Source organism: Plecotus auritus (genome assembly GCF_963455305.1).
Source record: "Plecotus auritus genome assembly, chromosome: 8".
In the NCBI taxonomy this organism is placed as follows: Eukaryota; Metazoa; Chordata; class Mammalia; order Chiroptera; family Vespertilionidae; genus Plecotus; species Plecotus auritus.
In genome coordinates this window covers 131,592,812-131,617,442 of record NC_137782.1, presented here as the reverse complement: position 1 = coordinate 131,617,442, position 24,631 = coordinate 131,592,812, and the positions used below count along the sequence as shown (strand labels likewise).

Below are 24,631 nucleotides of genomic sequence, written 5' to 3'. Positions count from 1 at the left end.
AAAAAGTTTTAAACTTTTAAATATTAAGCATGGTGAAGACAGCTATTCAGATGAATTATTTAATCACTTACAGGGTTCACAGGCACATTAGATGAATGGCTTTCTTTAACCATGCAATTTATAACTTGCTATTTGATACCATATACTACCTAATAATTAAAATAGAAAACTGGAGACTAAGAGAATAAAAAACTTGTATATTCCCTAAATTAAGTACATTATTTTCTCAGATCAATTCATACCCCCGCCCCCTTTTGGACTATTGGTAAACTTTGAAAACTTGACATTTTCAGAAATGCTAAATAATTGAAGAAAAAAACTAGACACACATTTTAGTTTTAAATTATATATGAAAGGATTTTATACTGAATTTTAAAATAGCAATCATATAAGATTGATTGGAAACTACAAGATATAAGAGCAAAATCTTAAAAAGTCAGAAAGTAAAAAAGCACGCCAACATTTATCCACTGTGAACCGTAGCTTGTAGTTAGCCAGGGCAATTCTGTCCATTCTTCAGAGATACTCTGCAAAATAACCAGAGCCCTATTATTTGAGATTGAGTAAAAAACCCAGCCATGATAGCTAAAACTCCATACCTCAAAAAATTGGACTCAAATTGTGCTTCACAGGCAAATCTGCTTTTAAGTTAGCCAGGTATGTTACAATGCATGTTCTCTCAGGACACATGAACAAAACAGGTACTTTCACAACAAAAACCCAAGTCAGAAAGCCATGCAATATAATTTTATATTAAAGTATACATAAGCATATTTTGATAAACTTAGAAGTGATTTATGAAATGTTTAAGGTCAAAATGACAAAGAGGTAGTGGTAAAAAAGGAAAACTAATGCAAGTCACTTCTTAATATGTAAAAATACTTATTATCTGTAAGGTACACATGCATTAATTTGGTAGCTGATTCACTTCTATATCAAAATTTGTTAGATTATCCAAAACTCAAGGAATAGAAAGTTTACTATATTAATTAGAGAAAGAAAGTACTATATTTTTATACTAATATTTTAATAGGTCACCATTTACTGCATGTCTTCTATAACTCACTGTTGTAGGATCTCTACTGAGACTATCATAAGAACCTTTCAATATACTAGTATAGTTATCAACTTATATCCTTTAACAAAAAAAAATCAGAAAATGATGCTACCCTACTGAAAATGGTTCTTTTAAGTTTAGGAACGCACTGCTTGAGTAGCATAAAGTTTAAATATTATTTATATATTACCTCAACTGAAAATTACAAAATTTAAGGGAAGGCCTTACCCAAGAAAAACTAATATATCAATAATCATGGTTGGCCTTAATAAAATCTAGACTATAATTATGATACCAACATATTTAACAAAAAGAAATTATTGATCCATGATTAAAAAGTCATGAAATTACTAAAATTTGAATGTCATTTAACTTGAACTCACTGACTGTTAAATAATCTTTTATCTAATCCCAAACTAAAATTCCTGTTTTCAGAATTTACTTCAATCAAAATTAAAGCATTTAATAAAATAGCTATATAACCTGTTAAAATGTTAGATAATTTTCTTTCTAGAATTAAGTTTTAGAAAATGTTAGCCTTGAAATACATTTAATTCTTACTTATTTCAGAAAGGATTTCTAAGGAAGAAGCAGCAAATATCTAGACCGTGGTTCTTTAATCTTTCTTTAATCCTTTTATGGTCCTATGACTACTCTGAAAATAGAATAAAACTTACAAAAGATACTCCACACCAAAAGGAAAACAAACACAACAATTTGCATACAGAGATTTATAGAGCCTTTGAGAAGCCAAGGGTTAATACCTTCCAGTCTAGATACTTGAAAGCAAGTTAACCATCATCAAAACCCTATGACAGATTAAAGGGAACAATAAATTAGAACTTATTTTTCCAATCAGTTCTTATAAAGGAAAATGTCACCTAACAAAAGAGTCTGTTTGTAAACCATAATTTCGCAATTGCCTCTAAAGATGGTCTCTTACTATGCATGTTCATCATCCAACCAATGAATTACAACTCTTCAAACGAAAACTCCCAAAATTCATCACCTGTTCTATTGGCACTTATCTTTCTCCTCACCTCATCTTTGCTGTTGGTCTGCTCATGAAACCAAACCAAAGCTAGTGTTTCCTTTGTGGTTTAGTTAAGATAATTTACTACTCTTCTAGCTGGAACAATAATAAAGTAACCAGAAACCCTAAAAAAATTTTGTTTTCTAAATTCAGCGATTACATGCAAAAAAGTACTATTATCAAATTATTATTCTTACTCTATTATGGCATGTTTTTTAAAATACTAGAATGTTTTTATGATGAATACTACCTTGAGTGAGCTATTTACAAAGGGCTTAAACTGTATATTTAATAACAAATGCAAGCAGGAAAGAGCTTCACAAAAAATTAAAAGGCATTATTACTGTTGTTGTTAGTAAAACAAAAGGGTTGGTTGCCTTGAAATTAACAGTAACTATTTTGGGGGTTAAAATGAGGTTTCTTTTTGTTAAAATATATTAACATAAAATGCATGGTATCATAGAAGTGCCCAAAAGGTCTAAATTCCTTAGTCACAGCACAAGTTTACTAAAGACTATGACCAAGCTAGCAAGACACTTATACATGAAGCAATATGTAGAGTAGTAAATTTGTCTCTTAAAAGCTAATGCTAATTGAAAAATAGATTTTAAGATAATTGAAGACCAAAGATTTATTTAATGGGAAAACAATCTTTGGCTCTTAACTGCTTAAATAGCTTCTAAACAATGTAATACCTTATATTCAAGTGTTAAAATTAATAAACAAAATTCACAGTATATTTTCAAAGTACTTCTAAATAAGATTGTTTCTAATTAAAAGTATTTTCTATTACTTACGATATTCTTCCAAATGGCGCAAATGCAGCTTTTATATCTTCAGTTGTTATTTCTGGACTGAGATCACCAACAAAGACATGGAAATGATCTTATAAGGGGAAGGTAAGGGAAAGTGAAAAGAAAAATAAAATTTTAGAATTTAAAAATACTGAAATTTATTCAATAAATTATTCTTAAAATAATTTATGGATTATAGTAACATACAAGTAAAACACTACTCTATATCTATACAAATTCTCCAATTTTAAACATAATGAATCAAGGTGACAATACCTCCTAAACACTGATATATCTGACAGTTATATTTCTGCTTACAGCCAATTATTATTCTGGCCTAAGAAACTAAACTAATAATATATAAGTTTTGCATAAAAATTAATGACTTCATTACTGTTTTAATAGTAATTATTTACATTTAATCAGTTTACCACTATATTAAAGCTTTACAATTTAAAATAAAATAGTGGTATTGTGAGTTATGTAGACTAGATTTGCCTCAGTTAAGACAATTCACTGAAGCTAGACATGATATACTTGGTTTAACCATATTTTGTGAAGAACAAGCAAAGAAATACCTTGCATTGCAACAGTTTGATGTTAAAGTATTTGACAGTTTTCTCAAAAGCCAACAGTTTTGGTTGCCCAGACATTACACCATTCAGTTTATGTGAATCCATGTGCATGTGAACTAAGACTGAAGGCAACAAAATGAAAACAGTAATCCCTTCACTTTATATTAGAGCCATTAAAAAAGCATTGGAGAGAAATAACGATCCCATGTGAAGTTTAAAAAAAAAAAAAGACAATGCTCAAGAAAAGAAACACTTAAAAAATACAAAATAGTTGTATCAACATTTTAAAATAGACATATATATTAATTTTGACAAAATATATTTGGAAAGAAAAGTTACCCCTACTTGGCAGGCCTTAAGCAACATATTGCGTTGCCATTTGGGAAACAGTTTCAGGAGCAATTCAAGCAATCAGAAGATCTGGATATGGAGCACAGATCGTGACCTCAAGGAAGCAGGGTATCTTGCCCTTTAGTTGGTGAAAGTATTTCTAAGGCATCAGCTGCCTCCAAGAGGGTCAGAGAGCTTGAAATAGCACCAAAGTAGTGGACAAGCCACACTTGGTCAACACTGGGAAGAAGGGGGAAAAATATTGCCAGAGACAAATAGAAATACAACCACCTCCCTCCCCACTCCCCCCAATATCAAACAAAAAAAAACTTCAGGTGGTTAGTGAATACCCTTTCAAGAGATTTCATTTTATGTTTAAGAAGATACAATTACCTTGTGAACGCTGTGTGCTGACAACGGTACTACCTGATGACAAAGATTAGATTTGTTCTTAAATTTATTAACACAAACACATTCAATCATATCTTAGGATAAAGATCAAAACATTACTGCAAACACGTATGATGTTTTTATGCTTTACAATAAAACTACTGTGTACAATAAAAACAAATGTTCAAAGAGTATAATATATACTTACTGCTTGTATCTTTCTTTTGACTGCTGGGGGTTGTTGCCCAATTCACTTTGACTTCCTAAAAAAATTTTGTTCTACATTTACATTCCATAAAAATAAAGCTCAAAATCAGATATTACAAGATTTGCATCTGTATACACATAGGAATGTGTATTTTTTTTTAAATATATTTTATTGATTTTTCACAGAGAGGAAGGGAGAAGGATAGAGAGCCAGAAACATCGATAAGAGAGAAACATCGATCAGCTGCCTCCTGCACACCTCCCACTGGGGATGTGCTCGCAACCAAGGTACATGCCCTTGACCGGAATCGAACCCGGGACCCTTCAGTCCGCAGGCCGACGCTCTATCCACTGAGCCAAACCGGTTTCGGCAGGAATGTGTATTTTTAAGATGAAATAGGTTATCAGTTCTGGTCAAAGTTTCTTATCATTTAACCTATACTTATGCAAATAATATTGTCAAATCCTAGTCTTACATACTTATCTGTTAATATTGAATCAACCTTTTTTATCTAAAGTACCAATGAACTTTTGCCTTTTAGTCTTCCCCATTAGTATCCAATGTTCCTAGATATTTCATCCAAGCTTGAGTAATTCAATAAATATTTTAGTTCTTATCAAGGGCAATAAACATGTCCTCTAAAAGCTTTAGCCCACCTTTTTAATAATGTGATTTTTTGTGATAAAGTGAATATAATGTTTCTAAAAAGGAAACAAAGCTGTGCAAATGAAATTTCTAGTTTGGCCTGGCCGGTGCAGCTAAATGGTTAGAACACAGGCCCACGACCAGTCTCAGATTTGATCCCCACCCCAGTTAGGGTGCAGGCGGGAAGCAACCAATTGATGTGTCTCACATCTATGTATGTGTGGTGTGTGTGTGTGTGTGTGTGTGTCTCTCTCCCCCTCCCTCTCTCCCTTCCGCTCTAAAAAAATCAATGGACAAAAATACCCTCAAGTTGAGGATTAACAACAACAAATTTCTAGTTCAAGTCACCTTTAATTATGACAGCTTACCTTACCCATTATCTTCCGCCCATTCATAGCAGCCAGTGCTGCAGCTGCATGACGATGCTCATAAAACTCCACAAAACAATATGGATCATTTCCAGCTGTCTGTTGAAGAAAAAAACACAATAGCCAATTTTAAGTTGTATACTCCCATTATCTTAAAATTATAACACCTCATTTACCAGGCCAATGGAAAATAGAGGATCCATTCCACAAGTAAATCTTTAGATAAGAAAGTAAACACGTGCCGAAACCGGTTTGGCTCAGTGGATAGAGCGTCGGCCTGCGGACTGAAGGGTCCCGGGTTCGATTCCGGTCAAGGGCATGTACCTTGGTTGCGGGCACATCCCCAGTGGGAGGTGTGCAGGAGGCAGCTGATCGATGTTTCTCTCTCATCGATGTTTCTAGCTCTCTATCCCTCTCCCTTCCTCTCTGTAAAATATCAATAAAATATATTTTAAAAAAAAAAAGAAAAAAAAAAAAAAAAGAAGAAAGTAAACACATAAAAATGAGCTATTTATGCCAGAACGGTGTCGCTCAGTGGTTGAGCACTGGCGTATGAACCAAGAGGTCACGATTCGATTTCCGGTGGTTTGATTCCCGATAGGTGCCCGTGTTGTGGGCTCAATTCCCAGTGTGGGGCATGCAGAAGGCAGCCAATTAATGATTCTCTCTCATCATTGATGTTTCTCTCTCTCTCTCCCTCTCCTTCCTCCCTGAAATAAAAAAAATATATATTTTTAAAAATGATCTATTTTTATAGAAAGCTATCTTTATCAACAAGTTATACTAGTCTACTACATATAATTTAATCGTTTATTAATAATTAAATGTCCTAATTATGGACAGATGAATATATAGCTATATTCTCCCCATCATCATACAATCTTTTTTTTAAGCTACAGAGGTTAAACTTGACTAGAATCCTATATTCTCAAGTGTTGGTATTGGTTTTTCTGCCTCTTCCCTGTGATATTACCTTTCATATATATAAGTGTACATATAGACTTGCTACCTTAGTGAGTAGCAGAAAATACCAACCAACTACCTTAAGCTTGTTTATAAAATATAAATAAACTAGAGGCCCAGTGCACAACATTCGTGCACTCAGGAGGGGTTCCTCAGCCTGGGCTGTGCCCTCTTGCAGTCCAGGAACCCTCAGGGGATGTCCAACTGATGGCTGGGAGCAGCCCAAGCCGTCAGTCAGACATCCTTAGCGCTGCCATGGAGGCGGGAGAGGCTCCACCACCACCGTCGCTGTACTCGCCAGCTGTGAGCCCAGCTCAGGGCTTCTGGCTGAGCATCGCTCCCCTGTGGGAGTGCACTGACCATTAGAGGGCAGTTCCTGCATTGAGCGTCTGCCCCCTGGTGGTCAGTGTGTGTCATAGCGACCGGTCATTCTGCCGTTTGGTCGATTTGCATATTACCCTTTTATTATATAGGATAGGCTCTGAACACTGAAGTGGTCCTTTGCTAAGTAAAGTTTTAGAATAGGTTTTAGAATTTGGACTTTCTGACATCATTTTTCAGCTGCTTAGTAGTCTTTTAAAAATTCTCTCCTCTTTTCTGCTGGTGTTCCAAGTAGTTGACATTTGATATGTGAAGCCTAGATGTTTTATTGTAAATTAAGGCAGAAAAAAATACCCAATATCTTATACCTATCAGTGCAAAATATCAAATGACTTCATAGAGTATTTAAAAATTCTTTCTATACACTCCTAAAATAAGAAAGTAAACGACTAGAATGAGCCCAGCCAGTGTGGCTCAGCGGACTGAACGTGTCCCATGAACCAAGAGGTGTCTGGTTTGATTCTCAGTCAGGGCACATGCCTGGATTGTTGGCTGGATCCTATGCAGGGGGTGTGCAGGAGGCAGCCGATGACGATGTCTCTCCCTCCCCCTTCCTCTCTCTAAGATCAATAAAAATGTAGTTTTAAAAATGACTAGAATGATGCCAAAATAAAGCTACCATTTTGTTTCAAGCACAATAGTTTAAAAAATTCATTGGTAATCATCTTTAAGAAATTTAGAGGCTCTGGCTAGTGCTGCCCAGTGGTTAGAGTGTTGGCCCATGCACAGAAGGGTTATAGGTTTGATTCCCAGCCTCAGTCAGAACTCATGTGGGAGGCAACCAATCAATGTCTCTCTTTCCCTTTCCCTCCTTCCCTTCCAGTCTCTCTAAAAATCAATGGGAAAAATATCCTTTGGTGCAGATTGAAAAAAAAAAGAATTTTAGAGTAAAGAGGTAATAACAAATTGATATTGACATTACCCATTATCTTCTTTTAAGAACATTAGGGAATATAAAAATGTTTTAAAAATTGTATAATTCAAACTAACACTACACTTAATGAGAATTCTACTACAAAGATCAATGTTGATAGGCATAGAAAAAATAACATATTTAAGAGTAGAGCAATAAACTGAAAAAGAATGTCACTTTAGTTAGTTGATTTGTACCCCCAAAAAACTATTTTTTAGATAAAAAGAATGTAAGCATACACATCATCAGTCTCAATACTCCAGGAAGTATAAAATTCATAAATATGAACACCAGTCCTACAATATGAATAGACTGAAATTTATACTTTAATAATAATAAAAACAAAATGTTAATCTAAGCCTTTGAGTGATAAAAACCCAAAATTTATACAAAGTGACAAAGGCTAATAACACAGCTAGTCTTTTCTGAAGGTCAAGCAGTCATTAACATTTTGCCTAGTGATCTTTACCAGACAAATACCAAGAATGACCCAGAGCCCTAACCGGTTTGGCTCAGTGGATAGAGCGTCGGCCTGCGGACTCAAGGGTCCCGGGTTCGATTCCGGGCAAGGGCATGTGCCTTGGTTGCGGGCACATCCCCAGTAGGGGATGTGCAGGAGGCAGCTGATTGATGTTTCTCTCTCATCGATATTTCTAACTCTATATCTCTCTCCCTTCCTCTCTGTAAAAAAAACCAATAAAATATATATTTAATAAAAAAAAAAAAAAAAAAAAAGAATGACCCAGACAAGGAGAGAATGGCAGCTTATAAACCAATGAAGATGATTTATATTCAGATAGTTCAATCTGGATTTACATGCTTGCTTTACCTTATTTCTGTTTTTTTGTTTGTTTGTTTGGTTGTTTTTTTTGAGGCAGGGGAGAGGGGTGTTGTAAATCCTCACTGAGGATATTTTTTCCATTGATTTTTTTTTTTGGAGAGAGAGTGGAAGGGGAGAGAAACATTGATGTGAGAGAGACACATTGATTGGTTGCCTCCCACATGCTCATGACTGGGGCGGGGGATAAAACCTGCAACCCAGGTACAGCTCTTGAAAGGGAATCAAACCTGAGACCCTTCTGTGAACTCTAACCACTGAGCACACCATCCAGGGCAGCTTTGCCTTAAATCTGCATATATTAAATGGGAATAATGTGCTTTACAAAGTTTCTGTTTAACATGTGTGATAATGCATCAGGGTTAAAATAACAGGTAAGCATTTAAAAAATGCTATTACTGGGACAAGGAAGTAGACCCACATCAAGGAAAAATTGGTTTTAAATTCTCCATTATTTTCCAGTCTCTACTTTATTTTTCTCTATAGGTACAGGAATCTTTTCTTTTTTATCCAAGGGCATACAGATATTAAATATAAAGGAAACACTTAAGAAAATAAAGAACAAAAACATTAATTGAAGCCATTTATATTAAATTTAGAAGACCCTGCTACTCAGAAGAAAGGTTTGACATTTTAAAATCTTAGACAACAAAACAAAGCCAACTGGCTAAACAATTACTCTAAAAAATATATTTTTATTCATTTTCAGAGTGGGAAACATTGATCAGCTGTCTCCCACACGCCCCCTACTGGGGATTGAGCCTGCAATCCAGGCATGTGCCCTGACTTGGAATCAAACAAACTTTATGCACTGGATGATGTCCAAACAACTTGTTTAAACCTGTCAGGCTAACAATTACTTTCTAAATACGAAGTAAAAAGAGAGATAAACTGGAAAACAATAGGAAAAAAAAGTAGCAGATACACATACTGGTATATGTTTTTTTCCCCTGGGGAAAAGAAAAACAAAAGGAGAGACTGTGGATAAATGGATTCTCATTAGCACTGTCTTCCCCATCAAAAAAAAATAAAATTTTAAATGTCTTTTTATGCATGTTATGATTCAGGGTTAACACCAATTAGATGAATTAATTTTTTCTATACATTAAGGTCTGAGGGATGGTAATTGCCATAATGCAAGAGAAACTTGAATCACGGCCTTTAAAAATAAAGTTACAAACATTTCACAGTATCACTTGTCTATTTTTTTTTTGACCCAATGTCCTAATCTAATTGTAACACCTGAATTTCTTGATTAGGCTACCAACTGATACAACATATAAAATTAACAATTCTGATACATCAATGCACCTTAAAAAGGTGTATACTTCTCATCTACTCTAGAAATGATTAGTTTTGCTCTTCCTTTATTTAATAAAACAAATTAAACTCAGTGTCCAAAACTGATTCACTACAAATTCACTAAAATCCCTATGCATTCAGATTATATAAACTAATTTGAGAGTTCCTGGAAGTAATGGATTTAAATAATATACATAAAAAAAGAAGAAAGTTAACTAAAGTAAAATACCCTTACATCCATAATCATTTTGCAGTTTTTACAAGGTCCAATCTGGCTAAAGAGCTGAAGAATTAGAGCTTCTGTCACATCTCTGGAAAGGTTACCAACATATCTGAAACACAAAGAAAAATATTTGCCATTTAAATTTGCTTCTTTTGATCAGTTTCTACACTTGCTTATTGAAAAATGAGTTTAGGAGTAGGTAGATCTTTACTCTAAACTACACTATTTGGGAATAGCTTATAAAAGTTTGCTGAAACTTTAAAATCTGTTTCCAAATGGATGTAATATGTGCAACCTGCAAGTATATTAGACACTGTTAGTAAAGGGAAAGCTAGTGTATTTTTAGTCAAAATGTTGCAAATTAAACCTGTTGTTTATTTACAAGTTCCTAGGCTTACCTTAGAAAGATATTACTTTAAAAATCTCTTAGCCCTGACTGGTTTGGCTCAGTGGATAGAGCATCGGCCTGCGGACTGAAGGGTCCCAGGTTCGATTCCAGTCAAGGGCATGTACCTTGGTTGCGGGCACATCCCCAGTAGCGGGTGTGCAGGAGGCAGCTGATCGATGTTTCTCTCTCATCGATGTTTCTAACTCTCTATCCCTCTCCCTTCCTCTCTGTAATAAACCAATAAAATATATTTAAAAAAAAAATCTCTCAAATGAATCATTAAATATACAGAACATTTTATACAATCAATCGTGGAAACCTTTGCAATTATTTCTACTACAGTATTACTAAGAACAATAAAATTTCCTCAATTTTTAATTCACTATTCTCCTAACACTATCCAATTTAGGTTTACTTTGGTTTACACAATAAACAAATTTTTTGAAAAATCACAGTAAATAATTTATAAGGTGTTGTAAATGCTCACAAAGGGATAAAAAAACCTTTCAGTGGATATCACTGATCAGTGGATATGTAGAGTAGGAAGATGCCAGGAGAGGTCTTTAAAAGATATGAATTGGTGACTAGCAAACTTAACTAGTATAGTGTATTGGAAGACCACATGACTGGGATAATCTTTATTTAAAGAGTTTATAAATAAATTTTCAAAATGGGACTTTGAAACCAGATTACCTCTAGACATGTTAGAGTTAGAGGTTTATCACTTCTGAAATAAGAGAATGTAGACTCTCAAAAACCGTAGTTTCTTATTCTTCTGCCAAGAATCCTTCAGAAACAGAAAACATGTGGTGAAAGATCCAGACTTGCCCTGACTGGTTTGGCTCGGTGGTTCGAGGTTTTCAGGCTTGATCCGGGAGGCAACCAATCGATGTGTCTCTCTCATGTCAATGTTTCTCTCTCTCTCTTCCCCCTTCCCTCCCTTCCACTCTCTAAAATCAATGGACCCCGGCCAGTGTTGCTCAGTAATTGAGTATTGACTTAATCAGGGTTTGATTCCAGGCCAGGGCACATGCCCTGGTTGTGGGCTCAACCCCCATTACAGGGTGTGCAGGAGGCAGCCAATTGATGATTCTCTCTCATCATTAACATTTCTATCTCTCTCCCTCTCCTCTCTGAAATCAATAAAAATAAAAAATTTTAAATATATTTTATTGATTTTTTTACAGAGAGGAAGGAGAGGGACAGAGAGTCAGAAACATCTATGAGAGAGAAACATCGATCAGCAGCCTCCTGTACACCTCCTATTGGGGATGTGCCCGCAACCAAAGTACATGCCCTTGATGGGAATCGAACCTAGGACCCTTCAGTCCACAGGCCGACGCTCCATCCACTGAGCCAAACCAGTTAGGGCAATAAAGTTTTGCTTTTAAAGTGAGAGAGAGAAGTATCAATGTGAGAGAGGCTGCCGGGATCAAGCCCGCAGCCTGTGCATGTGCCCTCACTGGGAATAGAACCATGACCTCCTGGTTCATAGGTCAATGCTCAACCACTGAGCAACACTGGCTGGGACGAAAGCTCTCTTTTAAAATAGGGTTTTCCCTTCCCAGTTGTTAAGTGATCTATGTGATAACTTTGGCACCCTGACAATACTCATGGTATAATACCCATAGGACTTACACAGTTAATTTAATGTGGTCTGCCTAAATTTATTGATTAGCATTTTTCTGTAAAGAGCTTTTTCCTCATCAACTAGAGCTATTAAGATTACACTACACTGGAGTTTCTAATCAGAAGGCAAGGTAAATGCTTATAGGAGATAACGCTTTTCCTCCAATTACTGAGTTTCAGAACAAGGACTTGGTATAATACTAACCTCTGATCCTGGAAAAACTGTTATTGGGTAGATGTTGGCTTTGCTTTTTTGAGTATCATTATTCTGATAGGTTCAGTGCTTCTCCCTTTACCATTTTAACCCTATTCCAGTGCCTTTACCACTCAAAATATGTTTGTTGAATGAGTAAATAAAAGGAAGGAAATGAATCTGTGTTTTCTGACATGTATAAATGTTTATTTTTCTGGGAAAAGAGTCCATATCGTTTTTTGTCATTAATCCTCACCCAAGGGTATATTTTCCATTCCTCTCTCTCTCAAGTCAATAAAAACATTAAAACAACAAACAAAAAAGTTAGAGCTTTGGCTGTTTTAACATTTTGACCCAGTGATCAAATTTCAAATCACTTTATAGATGGGCAATGAGACATTGTGTGTTCAATATGAATTATACAACATCACCTGTGAAGTAGTCAACTCAAAAAGGTCTAACTTGAATCTAGTCAAGCTTAAATTTAGACTAAAGGTTACCAAATATTGGACATATAAAACTACTACATATATTTAGATAGGGGATACTGTATAAGGCAACTTACTTGATCTCTTCAAAATATTATTGTTCTAAAAAAACAAAAGTAATAAAAGGGAGGCCCAGCCAGTGTGGCTCAAAGGCTGAGCATGGACATATATATGAACCAGGAGGTCATGGTTCAATTCCCAGTCAGGGCACATGCCTTGTGGGCTCAATCCCTAGTGTGGGGCATGCAGGAGGCAGCTGATAAATGATTCTCACCATTGATTTTTTTTTTCTCTCTCCCCTTTCCTCTCTGAAATCAATAAAAATATATTTAAAAAGGGGGGGTAGTGGACTGTTCTTGATTTAAAAGGACTTAAAAGACACTGACAACTAAATATAATAAATAATACTTGACTGAATCCTGGATGGGGGAGGAGAGATAGCTTTTTCTTGCAGAACTCTAATAGATGTAGAAGGAATGAGGAAAATGATCATTAAAACACCACAGTAGTAACTGCAAATGGCAAAATCCACCCATGGATATACAGTTGATGTAACTTTAAGAAGAAATATGGTGTGTAGAGCCTTAAATTATCCCCAAAAAAATACTTATTACTGGTTTCAACCAATGAAATGATTGTTTTAACGTATATTCACAAATTTTTTGATATGCCTTCCTCTATGAAGTAGAGCTTATTTTCTCTCTCCTTCAGTCTGGGTTAGTCTTAGTGACTCAATTCTAATTAATAGAGTTATGTTGAGAAAAGTAGTCACTGTACAGTGAAGAAACAGTGCCCTTCAAAAGTGCCATTATCATTAAAGTTATCTTCTCATATTAGAGAATAAAGAGACAAAAAAATAAATACAGTGATATCTTGGAATGGATCCTGGAATAGAAAAAAAGACATTAGTGGAAAAACTGGGGAAACTGGAATAAACCTTGTATTGTACCATGCTAATTTCTTAGTTTTGATAAGTATGCCATAGTTATGTAAGTTGTTAACATTAAGGGAGGATGGATGAAGGTTATATGAGAATTGTACTTTCTCTGAAACTCTTCTGTGTCTCACTTGACTCTTGTACCCATAAGAAATTCTCAGGATTGCAATGTCTAAATGGAAAAAAAAAAAAAAAAGGCTCTTCCAGGACGTGGTAGGAGATAGGTGGAGGGGGGTAAAGTGTGTGTGGGGAATGGGGAACATCTGTAATGCTGTCAACAATAAAAATGTACGTATTTTTAAAAAAATGGCTCTTCTGAGGAAGAAGAAAAAGTAAAGAGAAAAATTATGAACAACAAATACATATCTATCAACAAGTGAATCTAAAAATCAAGTGAATTAAAAATCTGAGGAACAGAATAAACTGGTGAATATAATAGAATTAGGGGCATAGAAAGGGAGTGGACTGATAATTCTCAGGGGGAAAGGGGTATGCGGGGTGCAGGAAGAGACTGGACAAAAATCGTACACCTATGGATGAGGACAGTGTGGGGGGAGGTAAGGGCAAAGGGTGGGGTGGGAACCAAGTGGAGGGGAGCTATGGGGGGAAAAAGGAGAAACAATTGTAATAATCTGAACAATAAAGATTAAATTTAAAAAAAAAAAGAAAATTCCAAAGTGAGTAAGATAGATTATAGGTGAAATTTTTATGTAAGAAATAAATGTGACTTACTTTGACTATCTTTTCAAAAACAAAACAAAACATAAAAATGGCTCTTCTGAAAATTTAATTCTAACATCTATGTATTTTGAAAAAGCTAGGTAACCTAGTGACAACTGCATAGTATTTAGGGAACCTGGATTTTACCATCTGAGAAACATTTGCTGAGTGACATTAACTAATTTGAAGATGTGAAGAAAAAAAAAAAAGATTAAGCTACTCTAAAAAGCACTATGGGGCCTTGGCTGTGTATATCAGTTGGTTAGAGGGTTGTCCCAATATGCCAAGGTTTCTGGTTTGAACCCCAGTCAGGGCACATACAAAAGTCAACCAATAAATAAGTGGAACAACAAACTGATGTTTCTCTCTCAAAATAAATAAATAAATAAATAAATAATCAATCAATCAATGTGGTTTGCACTGCCTTTCATTTATTTGATGTAAGCTCCAGGAGCCTCTATCAATTCATTCTACACACAGCTGTTTAGAGAAATGCTCTTCAGAGGAAGTTACAGAAACAACTTGCTCTCAGCCTTAGGCACCATTACAATAAACTACAAGTAACATATATAACATTTTCATATTAAAGAAATCAAAGGACAAAATCTCTTTCTTTCTTGTACTAATAAAAATATCTCATTACTTTTTTCTTTTTACAAATGAGTTAATCACTAATACCTATCTCAAAATTTTGAAAACTTAATGACGTTATAACTTTCCAAGTCTATTTGCTAAATAGGAGTTTGAGACAGAAAGACCAAATTTGAAATCTGCAGATCCTTTTTATAGATAAAACTAGAGGCCCAGTGCATGAAACTCATGCACTCGGGAGTGGAGGGGTCCCTCAGCCAGGCCTGAGCACTCTCCCAGTCCAGGAGCCCTCAGGGAATGTCCGACTGATGGTTCCCTGGGGAGCGGGCGTAAGCCATCAGTCAGACATCCTTAGTGCTGCTGTGGAGGCGGGAGAGGCTCCTGCCACCGCCGCTGCAGTCACCAGCCATGAACCCAGCTTCTGGCCGAGCAGCGCTCCCCCTGTGGGAGTGCACTGACCACCAGGGGGCAGCTCCTGCGTTGAGCGCCTGCCCCCTGGTGGTCAGTTCATGTCATAGCAACAGGTTGTTCAGTCTATTTGCATATTAGCCTTTTATTAATAGGATACTTTCAACAGAAAATACATAGGTTTTTGTTTGTAGAACGCTCCATACTTTACAAAGTTAATTCTCTATTTTATTTATTTTTAAATATATTTTTATTGATTTCAGAGAAAAAGGGAGAGAGAAACATCAATGATGAGAGAGAATCATTGCTCTACTGCCTCCTGCATCCCCCTTTACTGGGGATCAAGCCCACAGCTCAGGCATGTGCCCTGCCTGGGAATCAAACCCTGACTTCCTGATATATAGATTGGTCGATGCTCAACCACTGAGGCACACTGGCCTGGCAATTCTCAATTTTATATATAAATGTTATTTAGTTGTTTCATACTAAACAACTGACCAAAAGATTTCCCATTAACAGTATGAATTTAAGTTAACATGTTTAGAGGATTATTTTTTTTGACCATCAAACATCTTCCTATTTTTAGAAAAATCCTCATCCTAAGGCAGAGCCTGACTTCTCTATAGAAGCTGAAAAACCTAGATATGGTTTTATAATTCTTTTTGTATTCGATCTAGGCTAAGTCAATTAGAGATACCAGTCCTCAACCTATAGGGCTTAAAGAAGCAGAGCATGAAGATAATCCATTTTGGTGGCAAACAGCAATGGAGTCCCATGTCAGTGAATCTGATCCTCAGTGGATTCAGTACTAGTATCTTTTCTGGGATGGCCTATGGCTTGATTAGGACTATGGCCTGACAGTTTTCTTTCCTGAACATTTTCCAAGACAGGATCCATAACTTTCCTACAAATTTTGGTAGCATCCTTTATCTTTGTTTTTGTTTTGTTAATCCTCACCCAAGGATATTTTTCCCATTGAATTTTAGAGAGTGGAAGGGAGGCAGGGTGGGGGAGGTAGTGAGGAGAGACAGAGAAACATCAATGTGAGAGAGACACATTCAATGGTTGCCTCTTGCACACTGGGACTGGGGATTGGACATGCAACCAAGGTATGTGCCCTTGACCGGGAACTGGTCTTCAGGCTGACACTCAAACCACTGAGGAACACCGGCCAGGACGTGTCCATTATCGGCCAGGACGTGTCCTTTATCTTTTTAATAAATTCCTTTTATGGTTAAAATTTTTTGCTGCTTGCATTTAAGAAAATCCTGATACAAATATTGATACTCAGAGCAGTTGCAAGCCAAGGTTCCCTATTATGTCTACTGGACTACTAAACAAAATTATAATTTTCTTACATTTATTAGTTTTTATTTTTCAAAATATTTTTTGGGGAATAACATTAAAATATCCCTTTTTAGCTGTTCCACATGGATTTCTTGATAGCAGAATGGATTGAAGTATCCCATGTTGTATCACCTCTGAGATCATATACTAACCTTGTGCAGAATGAAAAATATTATAAAGACAAGAAGAGAATTAACTTTAAGGCATATAGACTTCAATGAACTAAGAAATGCCTTCCTCCCTGGCTGGGTAACTCAGTTGGTTAGAGCCGTGGTCGGCAAACTGCGGCTTGCGTGCTACATGCGGCTCTTTGGCCCCTTGAGTGTGGCTCTTCCACAAAATACCACGGCCTGGGCGAGTCTATTTTGAAGAAGTGGCGTTAGAAGAAGTTTAAGTTTAAAAAACTTGGCTCTCAAAAAAAATTTCAATCGTTGTACTGTTGATATTTGGTTCTGTTGACTAATGAGTTTGCCGACCACTGGTAGAGCATCATCCCAGATAGGTAAAGGTTTTGGGTTAGATCCCTGGTCAGAGCACATACAGGAATCAACCAATGAATGCATGAATGAGTGGAGTGATAAAATGATGTTTCTTTTTCTCCCTCTCTCTAAAATCAATAAATAAAAAAAATTAAAGATAAGATAAAAAATGTCTTCCTTGGACAACTGGATAAATGAATATGAACTGTATATCAGTTAAAAATATTGTATCACCGTGGCCCCTGTGGCTCAGTGATTGGAGCATCGGCACCAAAGGGCCTCAAGTTCGATTCCAGTGTCAAGGAAACATACTTGGGTTGCAGGTTCAATCCTCAGCCCCAAGTCTAGGTGCTTTCAGGAGGCAACCAGTAGATGTGTCTCTCTCACATCAATACTTCCCTTTCTCTCCCTCCCTTCTACTCTCTCTAAAAAACACCAACAAAAAACAAACAAACCCCAAAAACTCAATGGAAAAAATATCCTCAGGTGAGGATTAACAACAATAAAATTTGTATCAATGTAGTCTCAATATGAAAATTATATCATGGCTATGTAAGAGAATGCCTTTGTTCTTAGAAAATATATGGTAAAGTAGGCCTAAAGTGTAATGATGTTTTCTCAAATGATTCAGAAAAAAAGATAACTGCATTCTCACATAATTACTTTTGAGTATTTGGCTATTAGCAATGGATAAAGCCACACAAAAGTTATGTAACTCTTCAATGTACTATTTTTTATTACTTTTCTGTTTTAAAATTTTCAGAATAAAAAGTTATTCATGAAAACTTGCCATTCTGCCAGGGATAGAATTTTATATCAATTTAACATATATTTTTGAAGCTGATAACTAAGTTCAGAGAGTTATAAAACTGGATTCTAAAACATATATTAATTTATATTACTACAGCTCCAGAAAATTTAACCTGAAGAAAACATTTACAAAACAGAAAGCTGTGATGGGTTGTTTGAGCCACAATCTATAATAATAAAAGCATAATATGCTAATTAGACCAGACATCCTTTTGGATGACCTTCTGGACAAAGCCAGGGCTGTGAGGGAAGCCCGGGTCCCGGATGCCAGAGGGAAGCTGGTGCCGGCAGCTGGGGGAAGGCCTACTCTTGCACAAATTTCGTGCATCGTGCCTCTAGTTACTGTATAAAAATGTAGGTGGAGGAGGTCAATGGGGGAAAACAAGGGGACATCTGTAACACTTTAAACAATAAAGATAAATTTATTAAAAAGTGCAGAACTTGATACAAAGCCTCTGTGAAAATTTTAATAAAAAACATAAATAGGCCAAAACCGGTTTGGCTCAGTGGATAGAGCGTCAGCCTGCGGACTGAAAGGTCCCAGGTTCGATTCCGGTCAAGGGCATGTAACTTGGTTGCGGGCACATCCCCAGTGGGAGGTGTGCAGGAGGCAGCTGGTCGATGTTTCTCTCTCATCGATGTTTCTGACTATCTATCACTCTTCCTTCCTCTCTGTAAAAAATCAATAAAATATATAAAATAAATAAATAAATAAATAAATAAATAGGTTTTTAGCTAATGATAAATCTGATAAAGAAATTTTTATTTATACTATACTAGAGGCCCAGTGCATGAAATTTGTGCACTTGGGCGGGTCCCTCAGCCCGGCCTGCGCCCTCTTGCAGTCTGGGAGCCCTTAGAGGACATCCTTAGCGCTGCCATGGAGGCGGGAGAGGCTCCAGTCACCGCTGCTGCGCTCGCCAGCCGTGAGCCCATCTTCTGGCTGAGCAGTGCTCCCCCTGTGTGAGCTCACTGACCACCAGGGGCAGCTCCTGTATTGAGTATCTGCCCCCTAGTGGTCATTGCACATCACAGACTGGTCATTCTGCTGTTCAGTCGATTTGCATATTAGCCTTTTATTATATAGGATATCTACTGTCTAGAACCCTGCCTGGGATACTGCAAATGCTCTATAAATATCTTTATATTTAATATCACAGAATTACTTTTGAATATTTGCAGTTTGCTAGGAAATTATCCCATTTTGCCTGAATTATTTTAGTTCGGGGGAAAAGGTGCATCTTTTACTTATTATGAAATTACATAGAAGAGTAAATGCTTATATCGGTATATAAGCATTTATATAGGCAAAAGTAGGTGTACAGTTGTGAGTATGCCAATATTTATTATATTATTTCCATATGGATTGTAAACCTACCTTTGCCTACACACACACACATTCTACACCAGCATCACAACTTTACTATTAAACAACTGTCTACTCTTCACAAAGGATAGTCTGTATGATAGCTGAAACCCTCTTATGTTATAAGCTATGACCACCTTCACTTGGAGATCAGGCTATATTTATAAACCAGATTGAACAAATGTATCTAATACTATGCCTGAAGACATCCTAGATATTCATGATCTCAAAATTGTTCTCATTTTTATTTATATTTTGCAACAAACTATCATTTTAAATGACTGAAATTACACATCGGTAAATATACCTACTTATTGTTGACTTCATTCTCACATCCCACATCCAAACCACTGGTAATTGCTGTTGCTCTACTTTCAAAATATCTCCAGAATCAACCCACTTCTCACAATATATTTTGAAAGTATTGCTGACAAGAAACTGAATATTGGCAATTTCTAACTTAACAAGGTGATGCTGAACACTAATTTGCTGAAAATGAAGGCATATTCTCTGAGCCAAGCATGTCAAATTCTCGACCCATGGGCTGCATGTGGTCCACAACGAATATTTTGGCGGCCCAGCCAAATAATGGTATGTAAGAAATGTTTTAATAAAAATTTCGTAATTTATTTTTTATAATATCCTGTTATACATAATTACTAATAACGAACTACAACGTTTGCTAATGACTGATTACTATAATAATGTTGCATTCATTTCCCTTACGTGCCTTACGTGCAGGCGCACCATTTCTCTCCACTACTAGCAGCAAATATTTTAGCAGCCAATTGCTATGTCATTAGTCTTGTACTGATTTGTTTGGTGTGCACAATAGGAAATATTTCGCTTTCGGAGAACAAGAAAAATAGGTTTATTTTCATTACGCTTATTTGTGCAGTTACTCAGTGTCTAGTAAGTTAATGTTCAAGAAAAAATATTAATTTTTATTAAAATGTTCTATTATTTTATGATAACGATTACTCATTTACTTCAGCCCTCTGTATTCAGCATGTCTCTATTGAAATAAACCTATGTTTCTATGAAAATTGAAGCTTTTGTTTTTTTGCAGCCCACATAAACTTAAACCTTGTTTATTTGACCCGTGTTAGCCTTTGAGTTTGACATGCTTGCTTTGAGCCATTTAGGTGCCATGGATGATACTGAGATTCAGACGATATCTTACCTCCAAGAATGAGTAATATCTGGGTTCACTGGTTGGAATTGTATCAGTTTTTAAAACAAATTCATTGACCACTTACCACAAATCAGATACTGTGCTAAGAACGTATTAAAAGCCCTTGACTTCCAGGGTCATTAAAACAAACATTTTATATTAAAAGTAAAAACACTGCTGGGAAAATTTAGGGGTTAGCAGCTACTCATATTTAATTAGATTGGGCTCACTGGAAGAATGGGAGCTTTGGTTGAAGGTTGTAGAAGCAGAGGAGATAGTAGGACACGTTAGAGCTTGGACTACTCTGGGAAAAAGGTTCTTAGATGGGGTGTTCTAGTGAAGTATACATGGCAAAATAAGTCATACATGTAAGAGCTAAGAGCCGAGGACATAAGAGTTGCAGGAAAATGAACAAAAAAGTTTATGACTTTGGGTGACTTTAGCTTTCCCCCAGCTGGGAAATACACCCATTTACTGCAGAGTTCTGATGAGGATTAAACAGGTAAAACACTTTACACAGAACCCAGTAAATCATAAACACTCCAAGTATTTGAATAAAACTTCCTTCATTATTCCTCCTGCAATGGTTGGTTTCCTGCACTGCTTTTGTAGAATGGCCTGAGAAAGGTGAAGTTGTCTTCATTATTTGATACTAGTGGCCCGGTGCATGACATTCATGCACTGGGGGGCAGGGGGGTCCCCTCAGCCCGGCCTGCGCCCTTTCGCAGTCTGGGAGCCTTTGGGGGATGTCTGACTGCTGCAGAGGTGGAGAGGCTCCCGCCACCACTGCTGTGCTGCTGTCCTCACCAACCGTCAGCCTGGCTTCTGGCTGAGCAGCGCTTCCCCTGTGGGAGCGCACTGACCAGCAGGAGGCAGCGCCTGTGTTGAGCGTCTGCCCCCTGGTGGTCAGTGCACATCATAGCGACTGGTTGTTCCGCTATTCGTTCAATTTGCATATTACCTTTTTATTATATGATTCCCAAATCAACATGCTAAAAAGGTTAAGATCCCAGATATTTCTGGCAATTTCTGAATTAAAAAATTTGAAATAATTTAAGAATCTTAAGTTTGAAGACATTATAAAAAAGAGCATTGTGTAACTCAATATGCTGTTGGCTATCATACTTCTGGCAAAGAGGCAAGAGGAAAAAAAGATTTCCATAAACTCTACGGGCCAATAGTTTTCTAGGGAGTATTCACCTCCAGATACAATCTTTCAAAAAAACCAAGGTCATGCACTAATTGCTGCATCCTATTAAAAAGATACTTAAGGTAACTAACATTATCAGGTAAACTATGAAAAAGTTTAATCTATTAAGAAAACAAGTGTGACTATTATTTCTCATAAAGATTACAAAATAGAAAACTTTTGGTGGTGAAAAAAACAATTACATTGTACTTCATAACAACTCTAATGTCTAGAGTTGCAGAAACCTAAAATTGTGTTTTTAACGCATAGAGTTCTCAAACTGTCAGTATTTTAAGAATTCAAACAAAAAGGTATGTAAAAATACTAATCAGACTTTTTCTTCTTTTCCAGAAAAATAACAATGACAGAATCAACTCTCACAACATACTTTGAAAAACAAAGGAGGATGCTGTGGGGGGAACCACACAACAAAGAAAAGCTGAAATAATTTAACACTAACTGTAAAAATCCTGAGGTGACTAAATATATGTTAAAGGTATTTATCAACCGTTGTTTCATAAAAGCTGCCTGCTCCTTCAGCAACATGTCAATCCTAACAGTAGCAAACGATAAAAATGCATTATATCTACTTCCCCTCGGTTGATATATACCTCCGGATGAGATTTCCATTTTTCAAAAGCAGTTTCAAAATCCTTAGGGTGTCCGATTTAGGCTCTTTGGTTGGGGGAGGAAGTGTGATAGAAGTGAATCCAAAGAGAGGTTAAGAAAAATCATTTGGCTGTTTTTCCAGTAGGCAATTGTGAGAATAAAGTTTAACTCACTGAAAATGAGTACAAGCAGCCTCAAGAAAATTAATGAGAGAAAAAAGGAAGGAAGAGTTTCAGGAGGAAATCAAAGTGAAATGAAAGGCAGTTGGCTGTAAGAATCAAAAAAGGCTAATGAAGAAGTGGGGGCGGGAAAAAGAGAAGGAAAGCATGGGACAAAAGGAAGGCTCGCCGAGTTCTAAAAAGAGGTTTGAATGAAAAACTCTTTTCTCCAGGCCTGAGCGCGCAGAGGGCCGGTGGCGAGGCCAAAGGCCACTCCGTGGTGTGAAGTGAAGGGCTTCGTTCCGAGGGTTGAGCCCCCCACTCCCTCCGCCTCGTCCTCTCACAGCCCGGGTGTCGGTCCCTAAGCGTTCAGGTGTGCGCTAAGGAGAGGGGGTCGTGATACCAGGGCGTCCACTAAGGACAATAGGCTAGGGAGCAGCGAAGGGCCGAGGCCTCCCTCCGGGGCGACCACCATCCCGCCTCCCCTCATTGTTGCCTCAGACTCACAGAGTCTTGGGCATCTCGTCCTCCATGGCTGCTGCTGTCGCGGCGGCGCCTCTGGGTCCAGCTCCCTACCCTTTACTACCTCCCAAAACGTTTGAGTGGCTCTGGCTGCAGAATAGCGGGACTTCTCGGCGGACCGGAGGTTATCCCGCCTCCTTCTCCGGCGGCAATTACACTAAACCGACCGGCCCAGCACGAACAATGAAGCCCCAATACAAGATGGCGGCGAGCCGGGAGCCTAAGAGCAGCCAGCGAAGTGACCCGGACCGCGCATGCGCAGAATAATCTTGCACTTTCAACCTTCCGGCCGCCAAGCGGCACCTCAATCCATAGGTTCACTTGTTGCGCAGACGCCCCTCCACGCGACATTAGGAATTTCTCCGACTGCGCAGGCGTAAGACTTAACTATTTCAGGACTTGCTTTTTGTCTTTTGAAACTTTTTTGTCTTCCCTCTCCAGATTCGAATGTTTCAACAGTATATTATGACATAAGCATTTTCATAGAAATTAAAAATTGTAAATGTTTCCGGAAAAAGAAAGGCTTAATAAACTCAAGTTATCTCGTAGCGAGGGAAAAAGGAACTGCGCCGCCCGGGAATCGAACCCGGGTCGCAAGAATGGGAATCTTGCATGATACCACTACACCAGCGGCGCTAGTGGGTGTTGAGCTTGTTGAAATATCTTAGGACTAAATGAAAGCAAACATTCGATCCCAGAGGAGGATGATTTGTTTATTTATTTAAAAATAATAGTCTGATAAGTCTGAGAGTTTATAACCTGCCATTTTTCGTTGAGATAACAAATTTATCTTCCCAAATACAATGAATGGCTGTTTCTATTTTTTTCTGTATAGAAGAGTCTCAATTTTTAAAAATATATTTTTTATTGTTAATAATATTACAAATTCAATAAAAAATATTTTTTATTTTAAAAAGTAAGAGTTTCCAAACAAAAACTTATAGACATGCAGAGGCAAGATTTTTTAAAGGAAAGAAAAGGGGGAAAAATAGATACAGAAGCAAAGAAGCATTGAACAGACTGTCAAACTACAGTGGGAAGGCAGAGGAGGTTTTGTGTGTGTGTGGGGGTGGGGGGGGCTGTAAGAGATCAACGGAAGGACTTGTACGCAGGCATATAAGCATAACCAATAAATAAAAGACACTGGGGGGAGGGGGGCAGGTAAAGGCATGTACTGGGGGGAAGGGGAGGGTGGGGGGAGGTCAATGGGGGAAAAAAAGAGACATATGTACTACTATTTTTAATACTTCAAACAATTAAAAAAATGTAAACAAACAAACAAACAAACAAAAAACTCATAGACAATAGTGTGGTGGTTACCAAAAGGAAGGGGGAGGAGGTGAAGAGTAAAGGGGATCAAATATATGGTGAGAGAAGATTTGACTTTGGGTGGTGGACACAATTTTATTAACCAGTGTCACTCCAATAATTTTAATTAAAACAATAAAAAGCTATAATGTATACCTATTTTTTAAAAAATAAGAATTTCATTAGAAGAATTTGTCTTGTTTGTGTTAACCAGATTTTTGAGAGCCAGGAAAATTTTTATAGATCATTGCCAAATTTTTGTTTTTATTTGCATTTTTGTGGCATACTCAATGTA

At 37.0% G+C, this 24,631-nt stretch overlaps 1 protein-coding gene across 12 annotated transcripts in view; it reads right to left on the bottom strand.

Annotated features, from left to right (window-relative positions):
- Positions 1–23,282, bottom strand: part of TIA1 (TIA1 cytotoxic granule associated RNA binding protein) — a 33,625-nt gene extending 10,343 nt beyond the window's left edge. For 5 of the 12 annotated variants that reach the window (XR_013961501.1, XR_013961502.1, XR_013961503.1 and 2 more), the window contains exons 1-6: positions 23,014–23,268; positions 10,033–10,129; positions 5,401–5,499; positions 4,388–4,442; positions 4,183–4,215; positions 2,888–2,975 (exon numbers count right to left, since the gene is read on the bottom strand). Coding sequence is in view for 7 of the 12 variants with exons in the window: in XM_080685812.1 (XP_080541938.1) it covers positions 2,888–2,975; positions 4,183–4,215; positions 4,388–4,442; positions 5,401–5,499; positions 10,033–10,129; positions 23,014–23,039 (398 nt within the window). In the remaining 5 variants the exon portion in view is untranslated. Of the gene's footprint in view, positions 1–461; positions 528–2,887; positions 2,976–4,182; positions 4,216–4,387; positions 4,443–5,400; positions 5,500–10,032; positions 10,130–23,013 lie in introns of those variants that run through there. The other 7 variants (XM_080685813.1, XM_080685814.1, XM_080685809.1 and 4 more) reach the window with 6 other exon arrangements.
- Between the last annotated feature and the right edge of the window lie 1,349 nt (positions 23,283–24,631).